The sequence below is a fragment of the Polyodon spathula genome, chromosome 2 (assembly GCF_017654505.1).
Source record: "Polyodon spathula isolate WHYD16114869_AA chromosome 2, ASM1765450v1, whole genome shotgun sequence".
NCBI lineage: Eukaryota > Metazoa > Chordata > Actinopteri > Acipenseriformes > Polyodontidae > Polyodon > Polyodon spathula.
This window is the reverse complement of record NC_054535.1, coordinates 24462561-24484150: the sequence shown is the minus strand read 5'-3', so window position 1 is coordinate 24484150 and position 21590 is coordinate 24462561. Positions and strand designations below refer to the sequence as shown.

The 21590-nt window shown below is 38.8% G+C and overlaps 1 protein-coding gene across 13 annotated transcripts in view; it reads left to right on the top strand.

Moving 5' to 3' along the window:
• The window catches only part of dysf (dysferlin, limb girdle muscular dystrophy 2B (autosomal recessive)), a 120072-nt gene extending 98700 nt beyond the window's left edge, over positions 1-21372 (top strand). For 8 of the 13 annotated variants that reach the window (XM_041218217.1, XM_041218209.1, XM_041218193.1 and 5 more), the window contains 15 exons: positions 5533-5631; positions 6222-6350; positions 7634-7789; positions 8539-8630; positions 9733-9903; positions 10843-10985; positions 12415-12554; positions 13833-13921; positions 14300-14395; positions 16251-16392; positions 16837-16936; positions 17730-17908; positions 18282-18391; positions 19192-19339; positions 21121-21372. In XM_041218217.1, the coding sequence (XP_041074151.1) occupies positions 5533-5631; positions 6222-6350; positions 7634-7789; positions 8539-8630; positions 9733-9903; positions 10843-10985; positions 12415-12554; positions 13833-13921; positions 14300-14395; positions 16251-16392; positions 16837-16936; positions 17730-17908; positions 18282-18391; positions 19192-19339; positions 21121-21234 (1908 nt within the window). In that variant the 3' untranslated portion in view covers positions 21235-21372. Of the gene's footprint in view, positions 1-4962; positions 4975-5532; positions 5632-6221; positions 6351-7633; positions 7790-8538; positions 8631-9732; positions 9904-10842; positions 10986-12414; positions 12555-13832; positions 13922-14299; positions 14396-16250; positions 16393-16836; positions 16937-17729; positions 17909-18281; positions 18392-19191; positions 19340-21120 lie in introns of all 13 variants that reach the window. The other 5 variants (XM_041218125.1, XM_041218141.1, XM_041218159.1 and 2 more) reach the window with 1 other exon arrangement.
• The last annotated feature ends 218 nt before the right edge of the window (positions 21373-21590 follow it).

Here is a 21590-nt window from a genome sequence, read left to right as displayed (position 1 = left end):
TCAAGTCTCACTTTACTCAGTTTAGCCCATGAGTAACAGATATTGGATACTTTTCATGAAAATCTCTCCTGTTTCATTGCTATTGTATTGCTCTATCTTTCTCATAAATCTCACGGGGGGCATCCAGATCGACACAGGGGAAAGGCTAAATACAGGCTAACTTCACTATAATGAACCCCACTGGGACCTGGTGAAATGTTCGTTACGTCAGGGTGTTCACTATAATAGGGTTTGGCATTTTTCTGTATCAGAATAATGACAAAACGTCAAATTTGAATTGCACATCAATATATAGTACTTTTATGAAAATTCCTTCACATTGATCAACATTTAAACAGTATTGTGACAAGGTACTCATGTCCCTTGTGGGTAACCGCATTGCAAGACAGAGGAGTTAAAATTGAAATGCCGGCACATGCATGCAGGATTTATTAAACACAAAACAGAAAGTAAACAAACGGGTCATGTGATGCCAACAATGATGGCAACACACAGGAGAGACACACAAGACAGGAAAGCAGCAAGTCTCAATCAAGCACCTGTCTGTAAACAAGCATTTGATCAAACATAACAGCTCCAAAAAGCACACAAAACAAACCCATTTCCCCATATAAATTACACCAACACTAATTCCCTCCTGTGGTATGTTTAAAAGAAAACAGTAAAGAAATGAAAAAGGAAAGAATACTTGCTGAATACAACAATTACATGTCCTTTCTCTTGAAAAATTTATCCAGCGTAGATTGCTCCTCACGCCCCTTGCCTACTACAGTAGGTCATCTTTGCATTCATCAACCATGGTCTTCACCCTTTGTTTTCACTGAGAAAACAACACACTTGACACTGGAGAAAGTTCATTGTCAGTCAGTACTGAGATCTTTGTATTTAGAGCCGATCCTGTATGTGATCATTTGAATAGGGCTAATTTGCATTGAAAAAATCGTCCTCTTGCTGTTGGGATCATTAAAAACAGGTTTTTTTTTTTATATAAGAATGGTTCATTATAGTGAAGTTAGCCTCTACTGTGCTGTCCTAAAACGTATACGCATGCTCTATTGTGTTCCTGTTTCCACTGTATATTATGTCATCTATAATCATATAAAACACTCAACTGTGGTAAATTTAGAAATGCTGAAAAATTAAATGACAAAATTTTCAACTAAAAGTCTCTTGTATATTAGTTTAATTTAGTGGTGCCTAATAGTAAATCCCTCCTCTGTGAAATCATCAGGTAGATTACTATAGCGTTAAAATGTGACAGCATATGGATCCATCTCGGTTCTGAGACAGACACATCGGTTTACAAATATCTGCACCTCTGTATCCCTCGGAGAGAATGTAATAATAATAATAATAATCTTTATTTTATATATAGGCCTTTCATACTGGACCACCATCACAAAGCGCTTTACAGAGGTAGGCTGTGAACTGTGCATTATATGCAGAGTACCTTACCATAGAACATCGATTTAACATCTCATCTGCAGGATGGAGCACAAGGAGGTTACATGACTTGCTCAGGGTCATATAATGAGTCAGTCAATGGCAGAGGTGGGATTTGAACTGGTGACCTTCTGGTTACAAGCCCTGGACTTTAACCACTGGACCACACTGCCCCTGTGGTAGTGTAGGACGGTAGTACTCCCACAGGCCAAGCTCTGGAGGTTTTTCATTCTGCAAACAAAGATATTTATTTTATTAGAAATATTCAAACCAGATGATCAAATCCTGTTTTCTTTCCGCATAGCAGCCAAGGAAAATACCGCTGTTAAAAGATTCCCGGCACAAATCCCCTGAAACCAGACATCAAACAACAATGTCAAAGGCTCATTTAATCAATTTGCCTTAATGAAATGTTTAAGACTTCAGACTTTACAAGGATCAGAGGAGTACTGCCCAACTCTTCTTCGCCCACCCCGTGAAAATAATACAAAAAAATAAAGCAAAAAAAAAAACTGCATTATTTATACATGTATTCACTCAGCGATCATGTGTCACCTCAGAAATGCATTTTAAGTTTTCTAGGTTATTGTAAATGCTGTTTTTATTCATTGTCATTCCTCTAAAAGTAATCCGTGGACGCTCCATAGCCCATTCCCTGCAGATGTTACTCTTCAATAAGAATGCAAAATTGAGCAGTAAGTGACCACTGTGAAGTCAATGCTCAACCCAGGCCATTCAGGAGGAGAAAGGGAGAAAGAAGCAGGGGTCCCTGGCCAGAGCCCCACTTTAAATGAAAAGTGCCACCTGGGCCAGCTAGGGGAAAGTAAAGGTCTAAATATAATGAAAGAAATACAAAGTAATATGGTTCACATGTACCACATAACTCGGTTTATTGATGGAACAGGCTTTCTGGCAGGCAGAGGCATACCACTTATAATAATCCATTGGCCGCTATTTTTAAATGCCATGCCTGTTTTGCTCGAAGCACATTCTTCACATCAAGCCTCAAAAATGTTGATGTGCCACTGGTATTGGAGAAGCGCTCAATACAAGAGTGCAGTTTTTATTTCAGAACTGGAAAGTGTGAGCATGTGTCAGGAGAGGATTATATTACTACCAAACTTTTCCTGGCATAATAAGATAAGTTCTTAAGTTTTTTGTTTTTTGTTATTTAAAAATATCAGCATTATTAAATTGTTATGTAAATGCGTGAGAATGTGTGTGTTGTGTTAAAGGAGTTGTCCCTGTCAGTATGTCCCCCTTGGTGGGCAATAAACCTGTTATTGTCCACTTATCGAATTTTCCACATTGAGTGCTGTGTGTTGGCTCTAGGAATCTTTAGTGGTACCCAGCTCTCTATTTGATTTAATTTTTGGCAGTGTGATCTTTGCATTGCGTTCTTTCTGTTTAATTTACTGGCACTGATATTCTAGTATGGGACTTCTCAATATTGAATTTTCTGTCAATTTCAGTACAGTTCCCTATATTCAATTTGCAGACTGAAGGGTGTATGTATTGAGCGCTCCAATTTTAATTTGCTAGCTCTATCACTCCAGTACAGTTTAAGTTTTCAACTGTGTTTTATTTTTTAAAACATTTTATTTAATATGCTTTTGAGCTGATGGTTTCAGTCTATTCATTTTACTGGTCATTGTATGGAGAGTCCAAAAGTGGATAGGATACAATCTAAGAGAGTGGGGCCAAAAACCTGAAGCTGTTTACATTAAAAATAATAATAATAATAATAATAATAATAATAATAAATAATAATAATAATAATAATAATAATAAAAAAAAAAAAACTAAAAACATGTCTGTCCAATAGCAATATCTTTTGACACAACTACTGTGTTCCCCATCCCACTTACGATGTGACTTCCAGATTGGCACCCCCAATTCCAGTTGACCACACCCCCATTTCCAAATCCTGAACATCCTAGTTTGTTTGACCCTTTGACCGAGATCACGTGCCACTTTGCTCCATTTCAACTTTTTGCAATGTGAATTAAAACGTATTCCAGTTCAGTTGGATACAAACAGCAAGGCAAATCGTGGAAGTGATGTACTTCAGCAAGCACCAAGGAAAGTATCTCCCCTTGTTGCACATACCCAATGCAGAGCTTGTCAAAAAACACACACATACACACCAGACAAGAACACCATAATGTAACAAGTACAGAACATCACAAAATAAATATTTGGGGCTGGTTTACTAATGAAATGACACTTTGAGATTTAATTACTATTACAGCAACCATGTTCTTTAGCCTAATCGCAAAACTGTCACAAAAGAAAAGTGTAAAATGATAGTTGAATAATGATTTAGCACACGTATTACATCTGGCTTTATTATAATTGTGTCATATACACTCATGGAGAAAACATTGTGCCCAGACAAAGCAGTACTGTCTGTACTGACATTAGTCACTGTTGCATTTGCAATGCTCCACCTGAGTTTAACAAACCAGCTCCTGTTGCAAATGTATGTCACCGCACTGTCAGACATACAACATTTATTATTATTATTATTATTATTATTATTATTATTATTATTATTATTATTATTATCATCAATAACCGCTAAATTGCATGATTGTTTCTGGCATTTCCTCCAAAAGAACAATGTTTTTCCGACAGTTACTTGAAGCTCTTTCGGCATGTTACGTTTCTTCAGTAATGATTTGATGTTGTTAGCACCAAATAAGCCAAAATATACCAGGCAACAGCACAACCACGTCACATAAATTATTCTCCATGGAGGACATGGTGGAAAACGTTTTCCAGAGAGAACTTCTGCTGTAGTAATCGGCAAGAGCACCAAGTGCGTTTGGAAAGGTGCAACGTGAAACCAATACTTTAGTCTGAATGAAGCAGCAAGTGAACCAAACAAACATATAATTTTGTAATGCTCTTTAAAAAAAAAAAAAATGAAGTTCCTTGAAGTTTTCTGGTGTGAAACAAACTGAAGCAAACTTGAAAAAAAAAGTTTGTTTGCAAGTGAACCCCGAATCGAGTCACTTACAAGGGAACTAGATGTGAAAGTGCCCTTAGAACAACATCTTAGCACCCAAAAGCTACAGAAATTAATTCAACTTGATATTTGATCCACAGTGTTTAGGACTTGTGGTTAGAAGCTATGAACTTTTTAATGTGTACAGTACATCCTGGTTCAATGCTATGGACCCGCTATGGAGTTTTGTAGCTGTAGGTTTCAATGGTTTGCATAGGCCTTGGTAAGTTATATTTCATTTTAATTACCCAATGTATGAAATAATGCTGTTTGAATTTCTTGCCAGTGTGAACCATTCACTCATCTCTCAGCTCCGGGAGTTCAGATTTATTATCAAAGGAAAACAAAACTGTTTAATGTGGACAGGACCTAATAGATACATCATTGCTGGAAGGGAGTGTTTTTTTTAACAGGTTTATCATTTTACTAAAACCTTTGACACATATGATTTGCTTTTGCTAACTGTTGTCATTTTGTCTAACCCTGCTTTCCTTATGCCGTGAGTGCAGAAAATCATCTGGGTAAGTGTTCTGCAGCGTTTGTGGAAATGCTGGCAGACCTTCATCTGCTTATTTACACTACAGTGAGCTTTTACCAGGCATCAGATCACTGCTCTAGAGTGGGTTACTATTAATTTCACAGTATGTGGGATGCCCTTGTTGGGATGTGTCATCCTTTAAGTTCATCTTCATGGTGTGTAGGGTGAGCTGCACATTCTTGGGATCACTCTAGGTTTAGAGAGGAATATCATCGGGCAGAGTCCACCTCGCCATGCTTCAGCTCAGTGAAACCAGAACCGAGAGTTCCTAGGCTGGACCTAAGGCTCCAGGATTCTGTAGGGTGGTAACATCCATTGCTGAGGTTTGCTAATTTGTTTCACAGCAGAAATTAAGGTTTATTTACAGTTCCCCTAGCTTTTTAGTTGGTTGCAGTGGGGAGGCAATGACATTCAAATTGGGATAAAAAAGGGGGGGCAGGGGATTGATAATTTTTAAACCCGCAGAACCCTGTAATACACGGTTTGTGTCTGGGTTCCATACTTTATTTTTTGATCAGCTGTTCCCTTATACTTTAAACAGGAAGAGGAGTTCATGGACTGGTGGAGCAAGTTCTATGCCTCCACTGGTGAAAGAACCAAGTGTGGAACCTACATGGAGAAGGGCTTCGACACACTTCAGGTAAACCACTAAATCTGACACTTTGCAGCCCTTCAGTCTATTCTGTAGACATTACGGGCATACTATCTTATAAATTCCAGCAAATTCACCTGGAATTGTATTGTCTCAGTCAGAAGATGTTCATACAAAACCCTAGTGAGGTCATCTAACATGAGCTAATCAATTCAACAGATCCATACCATGCACGACTTACTCATTTTACTGTGTTAATATAGTGCAATGATCAATTTAATAAACTATGTGTGTGTGTGTGTGTGTGTGTGTGTGTGTGTGTGTGTATATATATATATATATATATATATATATATATATATATATATATATATATATATATATATATATATATATATATACATTCAAATGTAATAAAACCATCAGTTAATGAAGTATTCTCATTGACAAGTCATTCATTTGTGTGTCAACCACTTTTTTGACATGGTTCTGTAGTAAGGTGCTGTTTGTTTGTTTAATCCAGCTGTTAATGCTATATTGAGGCTTTGATAATAACTGAAACTGCAAACAGCAACAAGAGTGCATGACTTAAGAATGGTCTGATATTGCTCTTTAATGGTCCATGCCTTTCTCCAAAGGTGTATGACAAAGAGTTAGAGAAGGTGGAGGAGTTCGAGGGGCTTGCTGATTTCTGCCAGACCTTTAAATTGTACAGAGGCAAGTCTCAGGATGACAATGAGGACCCGTCAGTGGTGGGAGAGTTTAAGGTTTGTTCTTTTTGTTTTATAATTGCACATGGTCTTCCAAAGGCCCCAGAAGGTGTTGAGACAGAGGTGGTATCTAAAGATGACTGTAACCTGACTGATAAATACAAGTGATTTAGAGTTGATATGCTTACATGCCTCCCACCCCCCTCATTTAGGTAGTGTTGATCTAAGAATAGTCCATTCATTACACTATGTAACACAATTTTTGTTCCTGGGTAGTAAGTGTTATTTCCTAATTGCTTATGCCTCAAAAGTATAGAATATGGCTATTATTCCCCACAAACTTTGCTTTTGTGACCAGGACAGTGATATTTCAAAATATCACCATTTCCAATGGGAAAACGGGCAAATGTGTGTCTTTTCGTTCACATGAAGTCAGAAAAAAACAACATATGAATCCAAATTAACATGTATTTATACTAAAGTAATACAAAAATTACTAGAAAAGATTTAGAAGTGAGTAGTTTTTCGAGATTTACGATTATACTGTATTTCTGACTTTATGTGAACGAAAAGACACACATTTGCCTGTTTTCCCATTGGAAATAGTGATATTTTGAAATATCACTGTCCTGGTCACAAAAGCAAAGTCTGTGGGGAATAATAGCCGTTTTCTACACTTTTGAGGCATAAGCAATTAGGAAATAACACTTACTACCCAGGAACAAAAAAAAAAAAAAAATTGTTACACTGTGTTATTTATCGCTTTTGTTGTACTCTCTCCAAGGCCGCAGATTTCGATAAGAACCCTCTGCGTTTTATTGTAACTCCCAGTACCTGGCTCAAACAGAAACATTCATTTTAAATTGAACATATTGTATTGTTAGTTTATTTGTTGTACCGCCAACCTATAAAATACACATCGCTATAAATTACTTTTAAATGCCAGTGTTGTTTTCCCATGCCTTTCTTCTTGGTGATATTTTGACCTTTCAACTCAATTTACTCCATCTGTTCCATGGCAAAGTATAAAGACTGGTGAAGTCAACACAGGTTAAAGGTACTGTATATGGAATTTATCTCATGCTAATATCCACTGGTGTCAATCATACAACCCTAGCCTGCATGATTTCCACATACTACTGTAAATACAAACAAACAAACAAACAAATAAATAAATAAATAAACAGTTGAAAGAGAACCATGATACAGCAGGGTCATTGGTTTAAGGGTGACACTATTAAGATCTGCTACTGTTTAAATGATTGAAACAGACGTGTAGAAGTGCCTATATCCCTGCAGAGGTGCCAACTCCCTGCTTGCCCTTGTTTCACATTGCTCAGGGGATGTTTAAGATCTACCCGCTGCCTGATGACCCATCCCTGCCCGTCCCACCTCGCCAGTTCAGACAGCTTCCTCCCAATGGCATTGAGGAGTGTCTCGTCAGAGTCTACGTGGTGCAAGCCACTGGCCTGCAGCCCAAGGACAGCAACGGCAAGGTAGCTATTAAATTACAGCTTATAAAGCCAGGGTAAACCACAGAGCTTTACCGTCTTGGTAGCAGATAAGAGTGGAGCAGCCTATGTCTCACTTTTAGCTGGATGGAGAACTGCTTGTAATGAAATTTGGTCTTGGCTGTTGTCTTTAACCTAAGTTCACACGGATTCATGGCTTCACCAAATTTGTTCTCAAAGCTATTCACTCTAAATTGCCAAATTGTCACGTTTTTATAATTTTACAACAAATAAAAAACAGTTACTTACAATTAAAGATGAAGTTTTCAGGTTTAATTTTTCATTACATGACATCCCTTTAAACCTATTTTGAGCCAGTTCTATTTCCTAATTAAACTCACAAAAAGCTGTTAATTACAAAACAATCCCATTTGTTTTTACCTTCATATCTTGACAGAGCCTGATATCTTCTATTGCGCCTCATTTGTATTGCAAACAGATGTGACAAATTACGTTAATTGCTCATTGCTGATCCTAATTGCATTTCATTCTTGCAGTCGTCTAGTTTATCAGAACATAAATACTGTAGATCGATAGTGTAGTATGAAGCATTTATTATTTTGCTTAACTTAAGAAATCACAATGAAACAGATTTTTTTCTTCTTTTTTCACTCCTATTATTTTATTTTACCTTTAGACTATGAATAGCTCACAGCATTATACACCTATTTTTTTTTTAATTTCCACCACTTTAACTCAGTGTGTGATTATTTGTGTTGCTTTCCCCTTGGTAGTGTGACCCCTATGTCAAGATCTCTCTGGGCAAGAAGTCTGTCAATGACCAGGACAGCTATATCCCCTGCACGCTGGACCCTGTCTTCGGAAAGTATGATAATATGTTATTAAATCCTTTTAAAAAAAAAGTTAGAGTAAAGCATGCTCTTGTCACCACCCAAACAGGCAATGGTACATGTAACAATATTGAAATAAACTTTTGTTTAATGACAAACATTTTGACCATACTGTCATTTAAATTAAATTGAAGACACTGAGAAAGACTCTACATTAGACACATTTGCATACGCATTTGCATATGCCACCATAAATGTGTGTTTTATAGTTACGGATGTTATACCTTAGGAACTGTACATACCATCTATTAGGAGTGCACTGAAAGTGCAGTCAATTGATACAGAGCAGCAGAGAGTGTACTTTGCCTACTTCTTAACAATTCTGTAACTTCAGTTATACTGCACTGCATTGGAAATTAACATTGAACTTAGCATGTTGAATTTGCATTTGGGTTTGGATGAATAACATGGCTTAGCAGCAATCGTGATCACTACAGTAAATTTGCATTGTGATTGCAGTAGGTGTTCCTAGTAGTGAATTAAATGAGTGAGTTAAATGCATTTTACATTCAGGGCTGGTTTCACAGACTCCAATTAGCACTAACCTTGGACTACCTTACCCAAAATAACATTAGCTGGACCAAGATTAGTGCTAATCAGGGTCTGTGAAACCGACCTTGAATGTAGTTCTCCTTCACTGCACTTACTGCAACCCATCGATCAGTTCCCTATCAGGTTCTTTTCATAGAGGAGTACTGCTGGGACCACCAGAGGTCACTAAAACATTAGAAATGCAGGGCCACACTGCTGCACCAGTTAACCAGAGAAATACTGTACTGTATGCTTGTTGATCTAAAAACTCAAGTCTAATTCAGTATTATCCTGAGAAATTCCTTTTGTATCCCTAAACTCCCCTTTCTTCTTCTCCTGGTCTCTTTCTCCCAATTCCCCCCTATTTCCCATCTCTAAACCTCTACTCTTAATCACTACTCTTAATTTCCGACCTCTCACCTGTCTTAGTCCTCTATCTCCTATAAATCCATTCATTTTTGGAATAACTTGTTTTCTCCTGTGCATTCTGTGGTTCTCTCTCCACCACTCTCTGTAAATGTTGTTAATGCTCCTCATGTTTCCTAGGCTGTTTGAGTTGACATGCGCGCTGCCGCTGGAGAAGGACCTGAAGATCGCACTGTACGACTATGACCTGCTCTCTAAGGACGAGAAGATCGGGGAGACTGTAATTGACCTGGAGAACCGCTTCCTCTCCAAATACGGGGGCCGCTGCGGGCTGCCGCAGTCATACTGCCTGTGAGTACTGTCTGGCAGGACTGTGTAACAGGCAGGGCCTGACACCTGTTGGTGAGATGAGGTTGAAAGCTTTATAACCCAAGCTCTTGCATATTTGTAAAGACGCTCGTCTGTAGTGTGCATGGTCACCGGTTAGAGTTAGAAACTCCCACTTGGGTTTCAGAACTACCCTGAAGAATATTATTGAAAAGATCAGGTGCCAGGAGTTAGAGCTGTATTAAGCAAGGGAAGTTCTGGAACCCAGGAATTGGTGCAGGGTTAGTGCACGGTTATTTCAGACTGTGAGTGCACTGCAGGGCTAAGACTTGCAAGAAATTTGCCAAAACAAACTGCAAATCCTGTGAAGTACTTAACTGCTTTAATGAGTTGTTTACGGATAGGTTTCTTATTATTTATTAAATAAAGTTGATATTGGTGAATGGCTTTTTATTGGACTGATGCTAATTTCTTTAGCATAAAGGTTCAAAACCTTTTTCAATTAAACAAAACAGACTTTTTAAATTAGGGCCTAGTTTTAGCAGCAATTTTTTGTTGTCATGAAACAGTTCTGCCAGAGGACCCCTTATAGTAAATACAAGGATAAAAGCGTACACAGAAGGGGTTACCATTGAAAAAGATGATAAAGTAAACAAGACAAATGTTTGTTATAAGCATGGGAAAAGAATGTGAAACTGCAAAATGTACAATTCCCATACCCTATGACAAATCCATATTCCCAAATAATTGGGCTGTTTCAACATAAGTCATCAGAAGCAGGACAATGTGTAATGACTTTACACTATAAAAATGTATTTAGTCAGTTCTATAAACCATTAAGCCCCACTGCCCTGCAACCTCCCTAGGCCACATTGTTAGGGTAGTAGCTCACCCCTTCTTATCCAACCAGGTTTTTGTGCTAATCTTTCCTCTTCACTGAAGTGCCTTGTTCTATGATTTCAGGTCAGGGATAAACCAGTGGCGAGAGCAGCTCAAACCGTCCCAGCTGCTGCACCGCTTCTGTGAGCAGAGAAACTACAAGCTGCCAGTGTACAAGCACGACCGTGTCCTCTTCCGAGGGCATGAGTACACTCTCAGTGACCTGGGTGAGGGCTCTCTCTGCACTCATTCATCCTCATACAGTGTTCTGGGAAAAAAAATTAACTGTGAATAACAGTTTAGATTTAAAAAAAAAAAAAAAAAAGTTATCCAACTTGGATTTTGGCTGTTGGCTGTCCCTCAATAGTTATTTGTGTGAAGAAGAAAAAAAGTGCTTAATATTAGATTGGTTTCTATATTAAATGTGTGTATTTTTTAAAATGTATTTCAATTTAGAGTGAGCAATTATTATTTGTATTTATTTTACCCCAATTTGGATGTCCAATTATGTTTTTTCTTCTCACCACAACAAGTCCCCACACAGCACAGGCGTTCTCAGGCGTGTGAGTGTCCTCCGGTCTCACAAGCCTACAGCCAGAACCGCTTTAATATCAGGCAATCTAGAGCAGAGGTGGGCGGGCTACCGATCCCAAAGAACAGACGCCAGCCCTGCTTCTTATCCACTCTGAGTGTGCTCGGTGTCTGGCCGCTAGGGTTCACTGTTGCGTGATTTGGAGAAGCAATCCGTGCCGGTTTCCCATCCCCCACCCGGGAGCGTCAGAGCCAATGTGACGCCCCCTTCAGGGTTCCCACCAAAGTTCGGCCTCTTTGCACAGCCCAGACACGAACTGGCGCTGTCCAAGTTGTGTGACTCATCCTTTTAGGAGGCAGTCTTGTCTAGTGGTTAACATCCCGGGCTTGTAACCGGAAGGTCACCGGTTGAAATCCCACCTCTGCTACTGACTGACTCACTGTGTGACCCTGAGCAAGTCACTTAACCTCCTTGTGCTCCATCCTGCAGATGAGATGTTAAATCAATGTCTTATTGTAAGTGACTGCATATAATGCACAGTTCACAGCCTACCTCTGTAAAGCACTTTGTGATGGTGGTCCACTATGAAAGGTGCTATATAAAGATAAAGATAATAATCCTGCTTGCCCAGTGGCAGTGTTTTAACTGGATGAGCCACTCAGGGACCCTGTATTTTAAGCTAAACTATATACTGATTGCAGTTTAAAAAATCTAAATAAAAAGTAATAAGTAATTTAAGGTGACCTCTTTGCAGAGGGATTGTTTAAAAACAAAACAAAACAAACAAAAAAAAAAAACATATAGCATGTTGGTGTTATAAGAGATGTACAGTAATAAAGGTTGCCTCTATATTGAGGTTGTCTTTGTACTGAGGGTTTATTGTAATTCTCTTTGTATTTCAGGTGTATGACAAACTATTTAACCCTCACCTGGGGCCTGTGTATATTAATAAACCTTTAGACTGAAATGTGCATCTATTTGGCTAATGCAAGCTCACATAATGAAAAACTTTGTGCTGTTGTCCAAAAAATATTGCCCTCTCAATCAGACTTTAATAAAGCATCTTTTGACTGCAGTTTTCACCTAATTTGTATATTATATAATTTAATTCTTTGTGTTTGTAGAGGATGTGAAGCTCCCTAACCCTCACCTGGGTCCTCCAGGGGAGAGACTGGCGCTGTACATTCTCCGCAAGCAGGGACTGGTTCCGGAGCACGTAGAGACCAGGCCTCTCTACAGCCCCCTGCAGCCCGAAATTGAGCAGGTGAGAGTCAAGGCAAGCTATACTGTACAGGGCTAGCAAGTGTAACAGGTAGTGCTGAGTGTGTGCACTGCCATTATGAATTGTCTCATTGGTGAGGTGAGACGAGGTTAAAAGCTCTAAAACCACGAATGCAGACAAGCTCGGCTCGTTTTGCATTGTGTTCAAGATGCTTGCTTGCGGTGTGTAGGGTTGCTAGTTTGTGCCCAACCTCCGCCTTGTTACACGAAAGCATGTCAAGAGTATTGAATTCAATAGTTTAATGCTTAAAAAAATATTTAAAATCTGAATCCATTATACAGTAGCCCACAATTGCATCTTGGCATGCGTCATTTAAATGTATCCTTGGTTTCAATGCACCTGTTGATTTTTTTATGAGCATTTATACTAGAATATTGTAAAGGGTCCTTGTGGCAGGAAATGGCTTTCCGGTGACTCAGGCCAGAAGGAAGCACACACAGGTCAGGGAGCTGCAGTTTACCAAAAAAGATGCGGCTTGCGCCGTTTTTATTAAATAATAAAAATAAATGAAATATTTAAACAAAAATAAAAACAACTCACAGAGCAAAATAAAAAGATGAGCAAAAACAAGTCACGAACACAAATAATAAGTTAAGGTCCGGCTGGGCAGTAGCCTTCACAGATCCTTTCAGTTTCGTTTTTAAATTAATCTCGCTCCTCGCTGTCTCGCTCTCCACTTCAGAACACCCACCTGGAATGCAGAGAGCTGCAGGTATTTATGCAGGTGACCATCTCCTGATTAGCAACAAATTAATCACTTAATTAATTCAGGAGATTGCCACCTTCTGCACAGGTTTTATAATGTGGATGGGGCTTCCCATCCACGCTGCAAAACAATAACACCCATTTTCCAAAACAAAACACATGACACGACATTTATATAAATAATAAATAAACAAAACACACGGCTGTTCGCCATCATCTATATATAAATAAATAAATCATAATACACAAATAATACTGGGGAGGAGGGGGAGACCCCGTTCTAAAAATAAATAAACAAAATACATTTAAGCAGGGCTTTCCTACTGCCCTGCTACAGTCCTAATACGATACAAACCCAATTAAAATGAAATAAATATTAACAAAGCAAACACCCAAAAAAAGAGATGTTACATACCTCTCCAAGTACACCCGTAACTCTAAAGCACTTATTCAATAAAGTTGTGTTATAATTGCAATTACTGTTGGAGCTGCACATCTCTGGTATAGTTATTTTCCCTGTCCAGTAAGTGTAGAAATATTGTTTCACCCTCACAGGGGAGGCTCCAGCTCTGGGTCGACATGTTCCCAAAGTCTCTTGGCCCTCCAGGGCCCCCATTTAACATCACACCACGCAAGGCAAAGAGGTGAGACACCAGCCTGTTTATGTGACTGAGGCCTTACAGAATGTGCTGAACTATAAGCAGTGCTACTCATTTTCAAATGGGGCTCCTTCTCCAGTGCTGGGATTAATGATGCAAAGATGTAATAGATGTTTGAGCCAATACACTATTTCTACAGATGTCAGTATACATTTTAATTTATGATAAAACATAACAGGTATGAAATCCACTGCACTGGATCTCCTTATAGTGGATAATGAGTTAGTAATGCTGACATCAGAATAAGACACGTACTTACTGTACCTTGAATAGTCAGATGTTTGTCTTTGAACCTGTGAGGTTAGTGTTAGCCTCCTATGCCACCTAATCCTCTGCAACATTTTATTTTTCCTCATCTTGTAGGTTTTATCTGCGCTGTGTGATCTGGAACACCAGCGATGTTATACTGGATGATGTCAGTGTTACTGGAGAGAAGATGAGTGACATTTATGTGAAAGGGTAGGCGACTGCTCATGGGCCAGACTCAGGGTTAGGATTTTGGGCTGAATCAGTTTCTATGCACTTAATGATACAATATCTAGAGGCAGTCCCAATCTGCAATAAAATATGCAAAAAATGCAGCCACTGTCTATCCAATTGCTGCCTGCCCTGGAGCTGCTCACAATGGAATTGTTTCGCAAACTTGCAGCTACGTGCTTCTCTCAAAATGGCAACTTCTTCTTCCCACCTACCATCGAGACACCCCCCCCCCCCCCCCGCCCTGCGTCTATGGGAAAGCATGCCACCAATCTTACATAGTGCCCTTTCTGGTCAGGAGGGAGATTTGCAGCTGTGTCTTTGTCACAGGCTTGTAAAAATGTAAATCAAGTAAACCGAATCATAGGGAACTATTTATGGGTTAAGTACTTCCAATTTAATATAGCAAGCATTTTTGTCAGTAAGATCTTTAGAAACTTTCAGACAAAAACATCACATCACACCACATCACACCACACCACATCACACAACACCACACTTCTTATTGGGCCACATTTTCAAAGCCTTAACTCCAGTCTTTAATTAACTCTTACTTTTTGAAGGAGACAAGTTATATATTTCAGTTCACTTTAGCAGTCTGTTCATGATAATTATTATGCTGATGTAGCTGCAGAATATGGCGAATCTGTGGAGGATTGCGAATTCCGTGAAAGCCTGCAAGTTATGAGAGTTCACAGGAATTCTGTTATCTGCAGATTTGGAATGCCTGTAATCATGACCCTCCCTCTCTCCACTTGCTAGCCATACATGATGCAGTGGATCTAACACACTGTAGACTATATAGTGATGGAGCGCATACTCATTTATAAGTAAATGCATTGTGTGAAGGGTCTCTTGTTATAAGGGAGTTATCTTTTGCACTTTGGGCTTTGGCTCCGCAAACTGTGTGAAATCCCCTATACGGTAACAGGAAATCCTGCACAAGATATTAACTTTCTATTAATCAGAAAAAACTAAGACTACTCAGGAACTAAGCTTACAAAAACAAAAAAAAACAACAATATATATATATATATATATATATATATATATATATATATATATATATATATATTTTTTTTTTTTTTGTTATATATATATAATATACACTGCTGTGCAAATGTCTTAGACATGTTGCATTTTTCTATTCTGATGCATTGTGAGCATCAGCAATTTACTCAAAGCCTCCACTAGTGTTTTCTACTATTATAACAACCCTGACTTGCATAAAAAAGGAAAAACATTGAGTGAAATAGCTCGCATCACTTGCTTTTCAAGGTGTGGTATCCAAAGCATAATCAACAAGTACAGAGAAACATTGTCTGTAATTGACAAATCCAGAGGGCACAGGTGTCATTGTCCATCCATCTTTTAAGAAATACTGGATCCATAACAGTTTATTTTTCATACATAATTTAGAACACAACCCTTGAATCACACCTGCTTTAGCAAGGGTGATGATATTGAATACAATATTTATGAACACTTTGATACATTTGTCAAATAATTTTATTTTGCTGTTTAATTGTTTCCATTTGCATTGCAGTATATTCTGGGTTAAATGTATTGGGATATTAAAAAAAAAAAAAAATGTTTTGGTGAATGGGGATCCATATGGTCACCCTGCTGTAGGTGTGAGGTTGTTAGGAAAGACTATTTCCTGCTGGATGTGCTCCAATGCCCTGGAATATAAACTACAAGAACAAGTGTGTTGACAAACATTGAAGAAGCCCTGTGGGTTAAAAAGCTCTGGGTGTGGCTGGAGGTTGTCTCACTGTCTTGGATGCTGTGCTTGCTGGTTAAAGGCTGTCTCACAATGATTGTACTGTGCTTGCAGTTGGATGCTGGGCTATGAAGAAAACAAGCAGAAGACTGACGTGCACTACCGCTCTCTGGGTGGAGAGGGGAACTTCAACTGGAGATTCATCTTCCCCTTCAACTACCTGCCTGCCGAGCAGGTGTGCACCTTCAACAAAAAGGTCAGTGTCAAACCAGCAACCACATACACCGCAAGCGAGCAAGACTTTTCTGAACTTTTAACCTTATCTCACCGAAAGGGGTCAGTAACAGCAATACATCACACACCATGTTACATAAGCAGTCTGGTAAGCAGATTTTCTGGCTAATTGACCCACTGACCCTAAAAGTAACAACGATGCGCTGCCTGAAAACTATGTAAGCGCCTAGCTTTGCCTGCTTTAAAAGAGTGTTGTACAAAATTACATTTCCAGACGAGGGGGGGGGGGTCCTGTTTTCGTGACCATTTTAATATTTTTCAATGCTGTTTTTTTTTTTTTTTTTTGCGTGACTTTGAGGTTACAATTGTTTAAGCTCTTTACTTAGACTCTGCCACAAATGGTTCTAATAAATATGTGTTTATGATGGTGCTGACAATTCCAAATACATGCCATTGCCCCCAACAGGAACACTTCTGGAGCTTGGATAAGGAAGAAACCAAGACTAGCCCCAAGCTGATGATTCAGATATGGGACAATGACAAATTCTCCTTTGATGACTATTTGGGTAAGATCACAATCCTCTTAAATCTGTTGAGGTAAAGACAGTGGTGTGATGGCAAAAATAAATGACGGCACAAACAGGCCATTATTTTTCTTATTCTCTACCAGCATGTTTAATGGGAGACGGATTCCTGATTACTTTGATTTGTGTCTTTACTCATGAATTGATTAATTAGCGTAATTTACTTATTAGATAGATTTAATTAAGTTTATTAAATTGAGTCATTTATTTTTTTAATATGCATTAAACATTATCTTTGCTATGGAGAGCTCTGGATTGAAAGACACTATTGTGGCTATTGTAATACGAAACCAACAGATGCACTGGAACACCTAACTATGCATAGTATAAAGTTTCATTTGTAAAGTAGACAGTTTAGTCATATCTAGACTGAGGGACCGAATAATTCCTGTAAGTAAGTCATAAATCCTTATATACGTTTATTTTTCAAGTGTTCACAAAATACTATAATAAATCACTCTCTTTTAAAAATTAATCAAATTGCAGGGGATTTGCTACTTAATACAATAGTCTTACCAGCTTCTGACCAGTAGTAAATCACAGCAAATAAAACCTGACACTTTGGTCTTGTTGACATTGGTGGATACCAGTATCTTCAACCCACTTAATCATGCCATGTTGTAGCTCATTTGTACGAAAAATATTCCGTTTACATGGCATTCCAATGAAGAACCCCAGTAAAATCACATACTCATAAAGGTTAATGCTAGAACCTAATAATAAATCTGAGGTGCCTCAGGTGCAGTCGTGGCTCAGATCCTTTCTTTGTTCCCAGGTTCTGTGGAGTTGGACCTGAACAAGATGGTGCGTCCCTCGAAGAGCCCGGAGAAGTGCACCCTGGACATGCTGGAGCAGTCCCTCTGCCCAGAGAAACTCGTCTCTCTCTTTGAGCAAAAGACCATGAGGGGCTGGTGGCCCTGTGTAGGGGAGAGCAATGGGGAGAAGATAATTGCAGTGAGTAGGATGTTGATCCTACATTCGTCTGTACTGTATTCAATATTAACTAATTTTAAAGAAATAGAACACAGATCGAACAGCATCAGTGTAAACAGTTTGGTGTTTACTATTGGTGTGCTCAAGAGCTAGTATTACATGTAGAATTAAACACTCTAAACCTACATACATAATAATGAATCACGCTCTGTTGAAGTCAAGCCTAAGCTTGTTACATGTACATATACACTAGTTACCTTTACACTGTTGCTAATCAAGCTTGTAGTAAAGCCTGGAATATTTGAAACTACTCTGCAATAGGAGTGTTATTTCCATCCCTGGATGGGGTTGCTACCGCAATGCTGACAGGGTTCTGATGTCATTGTTCCTGCAGGGGAAGGTGGAGATAACTCTGGAGATCGTGTCTGAGCAGGAGCGGGATGAGAAGCCTGCTGGACTGGGCAGAGAGGAGCCCAACATGAATCCCAAACTGGAGGACCCCAAGTGAGTGCGCCAGCATGCTCACAGTTCATTTCAAACCATCATTAATCGGTGGACACTTTTAGAACAGCAGGCTTAGTAAGCCATCTAAAGAAAATACACTTAGTATTCAATCCAGAATTATCTTGACTGAACCATTTGAAAATATTGTTATTGGGGACTGGTGAAATTATGGAGACTCGCAAGTTTAACTCAAAATGGTTGTGTAATTTAAGTGTTCTGTAATATCCAGCCTTGTTTAAAGATTTTTAATTTCGCTCTCCCCTAATTATTATGTGCATATCTAACACTCATATTTCTTCAATTTGTTTTCTCAAATGTAATTTCAAACCAGAGACTGATTTATCTATCCATCCGTCCATCCATTATCAATAACTGCTTAATCCTTGAGACTGATTTATGTTGGCATGCAATACTAAACGTCTTGATAGAAACACACTGGACTGACTCCAGATTATTTTCATCTCAGTCCCAGTGGCACAGTAAATTTAGGCAATAGTGGCCATTAATTGGAATTATTTTAAAGGGATTGCGTACTCAGCCTTGCACAATCCCAACCACGGTCCTAAATCGATAGTGAATGGTGATGTAATGTATCTCTTTATTCACATATGATGATAGTGGAATATAAACCACATGATAATAATCCACATGTGGTGTAGCCTCCCTGAGAATAGATTACTTTAGGTAATAAACATATTTGAAAGAAGAGTACAAGCTGGCTACTAATACATCTTCCAATCACATGCTCAAAAAGGTACGTACTCGGTTGTGTTAACCTGTTGTATATCTCCCTCTTGCAGACGCCCTGAGACATCCTTCCTGTGGTTCTCCTCTCCATTTAAAACAATGAAATACATCCTGTGGAGGAGGTTCAAGTGGATCATCATTGCTGTCATCATCATTGTCATTCTGCTGCTCTTCCTCGGAGTCTTCCTCTACTCCTTCCCGGTGAGTCAGTCGCAAACATGCCCAACCGTTCTTTCTTTCTTTCTTTCTTTCTTTCTTTCTTTCTTTCTTTCTTTCTTTCTTTCTTTCTTTCATAGATACTGTATGAAACAGATTGAATTAAATAGAATGCTTGTGAATAAAATAATCTTTGCTCTGGTCTTTGCAAGAGGTTTGTTGAGTGATGTCAGTACATTAAAGGAGTAGTAATTTAATATGAATGGTATGCCCTTATTCCAGTATCCACTGACTCTGCAATCTAGGGGTTTAATGCAGTTAGTAATATTGAAACGTAAGGATTTCAATGCTGGGTTAATATCGCCAGGTCTTTATTGGCGATATTATACTGAACGCTTGTTTTGGGGAGCCGGGGGTTAGGGGGTCATCTCATCAGTGGTCCAAATCTTGAGGAACTTGCAGAAGATACATGAAACCAGGCACATGGAAGGGAATACAACACAACAAGGAACTGCTGTGGAAATCCGATCGAACAGCTCAGTCTGCACAGCAGAGGAAACAAATTAAAAAGATCCCACATCGTTAATCATGCTGAAGGTTTCGGTACTTCATGGAGCCTGTTTCAACCCTGCAGCCTTTTGGATTTACCTTTTAGTGCAGGAACACTGATTTGATTGTCAGAAAAACAATAAACATGGATCTAATTTACGTGTGTCTGTGTGTGTGTGTGTGTGTGTGTGTGTGTGTGTGTAGACCTACTGTATGTACTACTACTGTATGTACTACATGTGTGCATGAGTTAACATTCACTACCTATGATTTATGAAGTAGACCCCTCCTTCCATTTAGATGTTGTGCCAGCTTGGGATATTAAAAGAAGGGTATCGTTTAGGGGACCACACACACTCTATGTACAATAAAGGATGAAAACTACCTTTGTGCAGTCCTTTACATTGGTAGATTTTTATACTACAGTACATATGTTTAACAGGCAGTGTTGTGTATGGCACTATTGTTATGGATTCTGACCCCTGTCAGTGATACGCATTTAAAAGCTCTAAAATCACACCTGCAGATAAGCTTGGCTCTTTTGTATAGTGGTTAAGGGACTTGCCTGTAGTGTTTGTGGTCATAGGTTTTTGTTCAGCCTCTGCCGGTTATATAATTTACAGTACCACTTCTTAATTACTTAATAGCAATGCCTTTATTGTAAGGCTTTTATGACATTCCAACACGTTTTGGGACAGATGAATAAGTGCAAAAAGGCTTTCTAGGTTTAGGAAGTTTGTTGCCCGTTTTAGACCACCACTCAGAACTTATCTTCCTGCTCTATGTATCTTGGTATCCCTGAATATGTAATCGTCCCATCTTGAAGTACATGCAAAAGATTTGAAAAATCACATGTACAATGGTCCCCTAAACATCATCTGTTTACTTACAATTTAGAACAATTGGTGGGATCTTTGTTATTCATTTTACCCCCATAAATGGTTTTGTACTGTGATGACTGGCAAGACTGGTACCACATTTAAAGTTATACCTGTCTTGGCATTAAAAACTCATAGACATAACCCCATGATGGAAGCAGAGATCCAAACCCACAGATTGCTAAATAAAGCCCTTTCCACATGCTTGAAGATATTATAATTATCTATTAGGTATGCTAAGATATTTTAATACCTGAATGGGATAGAAAGGTTTTATCCTGATATTTTGTGCTGTATATTCCAAAAACTGCTGCAGTGCTGGTGAAACATTTACTATCTTCATATTTTTTTGTGGTTAATCATACTGTATTAACAACATATCACTGTCCTCCCGTACAGAACTATGCTGCTATGAAGTTGGTGGGACCCTTTGCAAAACGAGAGGCCGTTGAGACCCTCAGGCCTATTGAGAGACGTGGGGGTGAGGAGCCACTAACATCCCTTGGAGGTTAAGCGCTGACCATGGTATAGACAGCTCAGGACTGCGTCAGTGCCATGGAACACACAAAGGCAACTGGCAGTGAACTCTCATGTTCAGACCTTCATAATACATTTATGTGTTTTATTTTGTTGTTTAAGTTTCATAATCTACATGCTGTGCACATTGGTTTTCATTTGCTGACACTCTGAAATACAAGAGATGCAGATTGAATGCATGCTTTCCTATGACAGGACACTGGCCAGGAGATCAGTGAATTCTACATGTGAGTAAGAGATAGCTTGTAGAACAGCCATAATAGTTGTAGCTTCATGTCCTACCCTTGAAAACAGTGGATACGTTGCAACATAGGCTAGCATTATTATCAGGC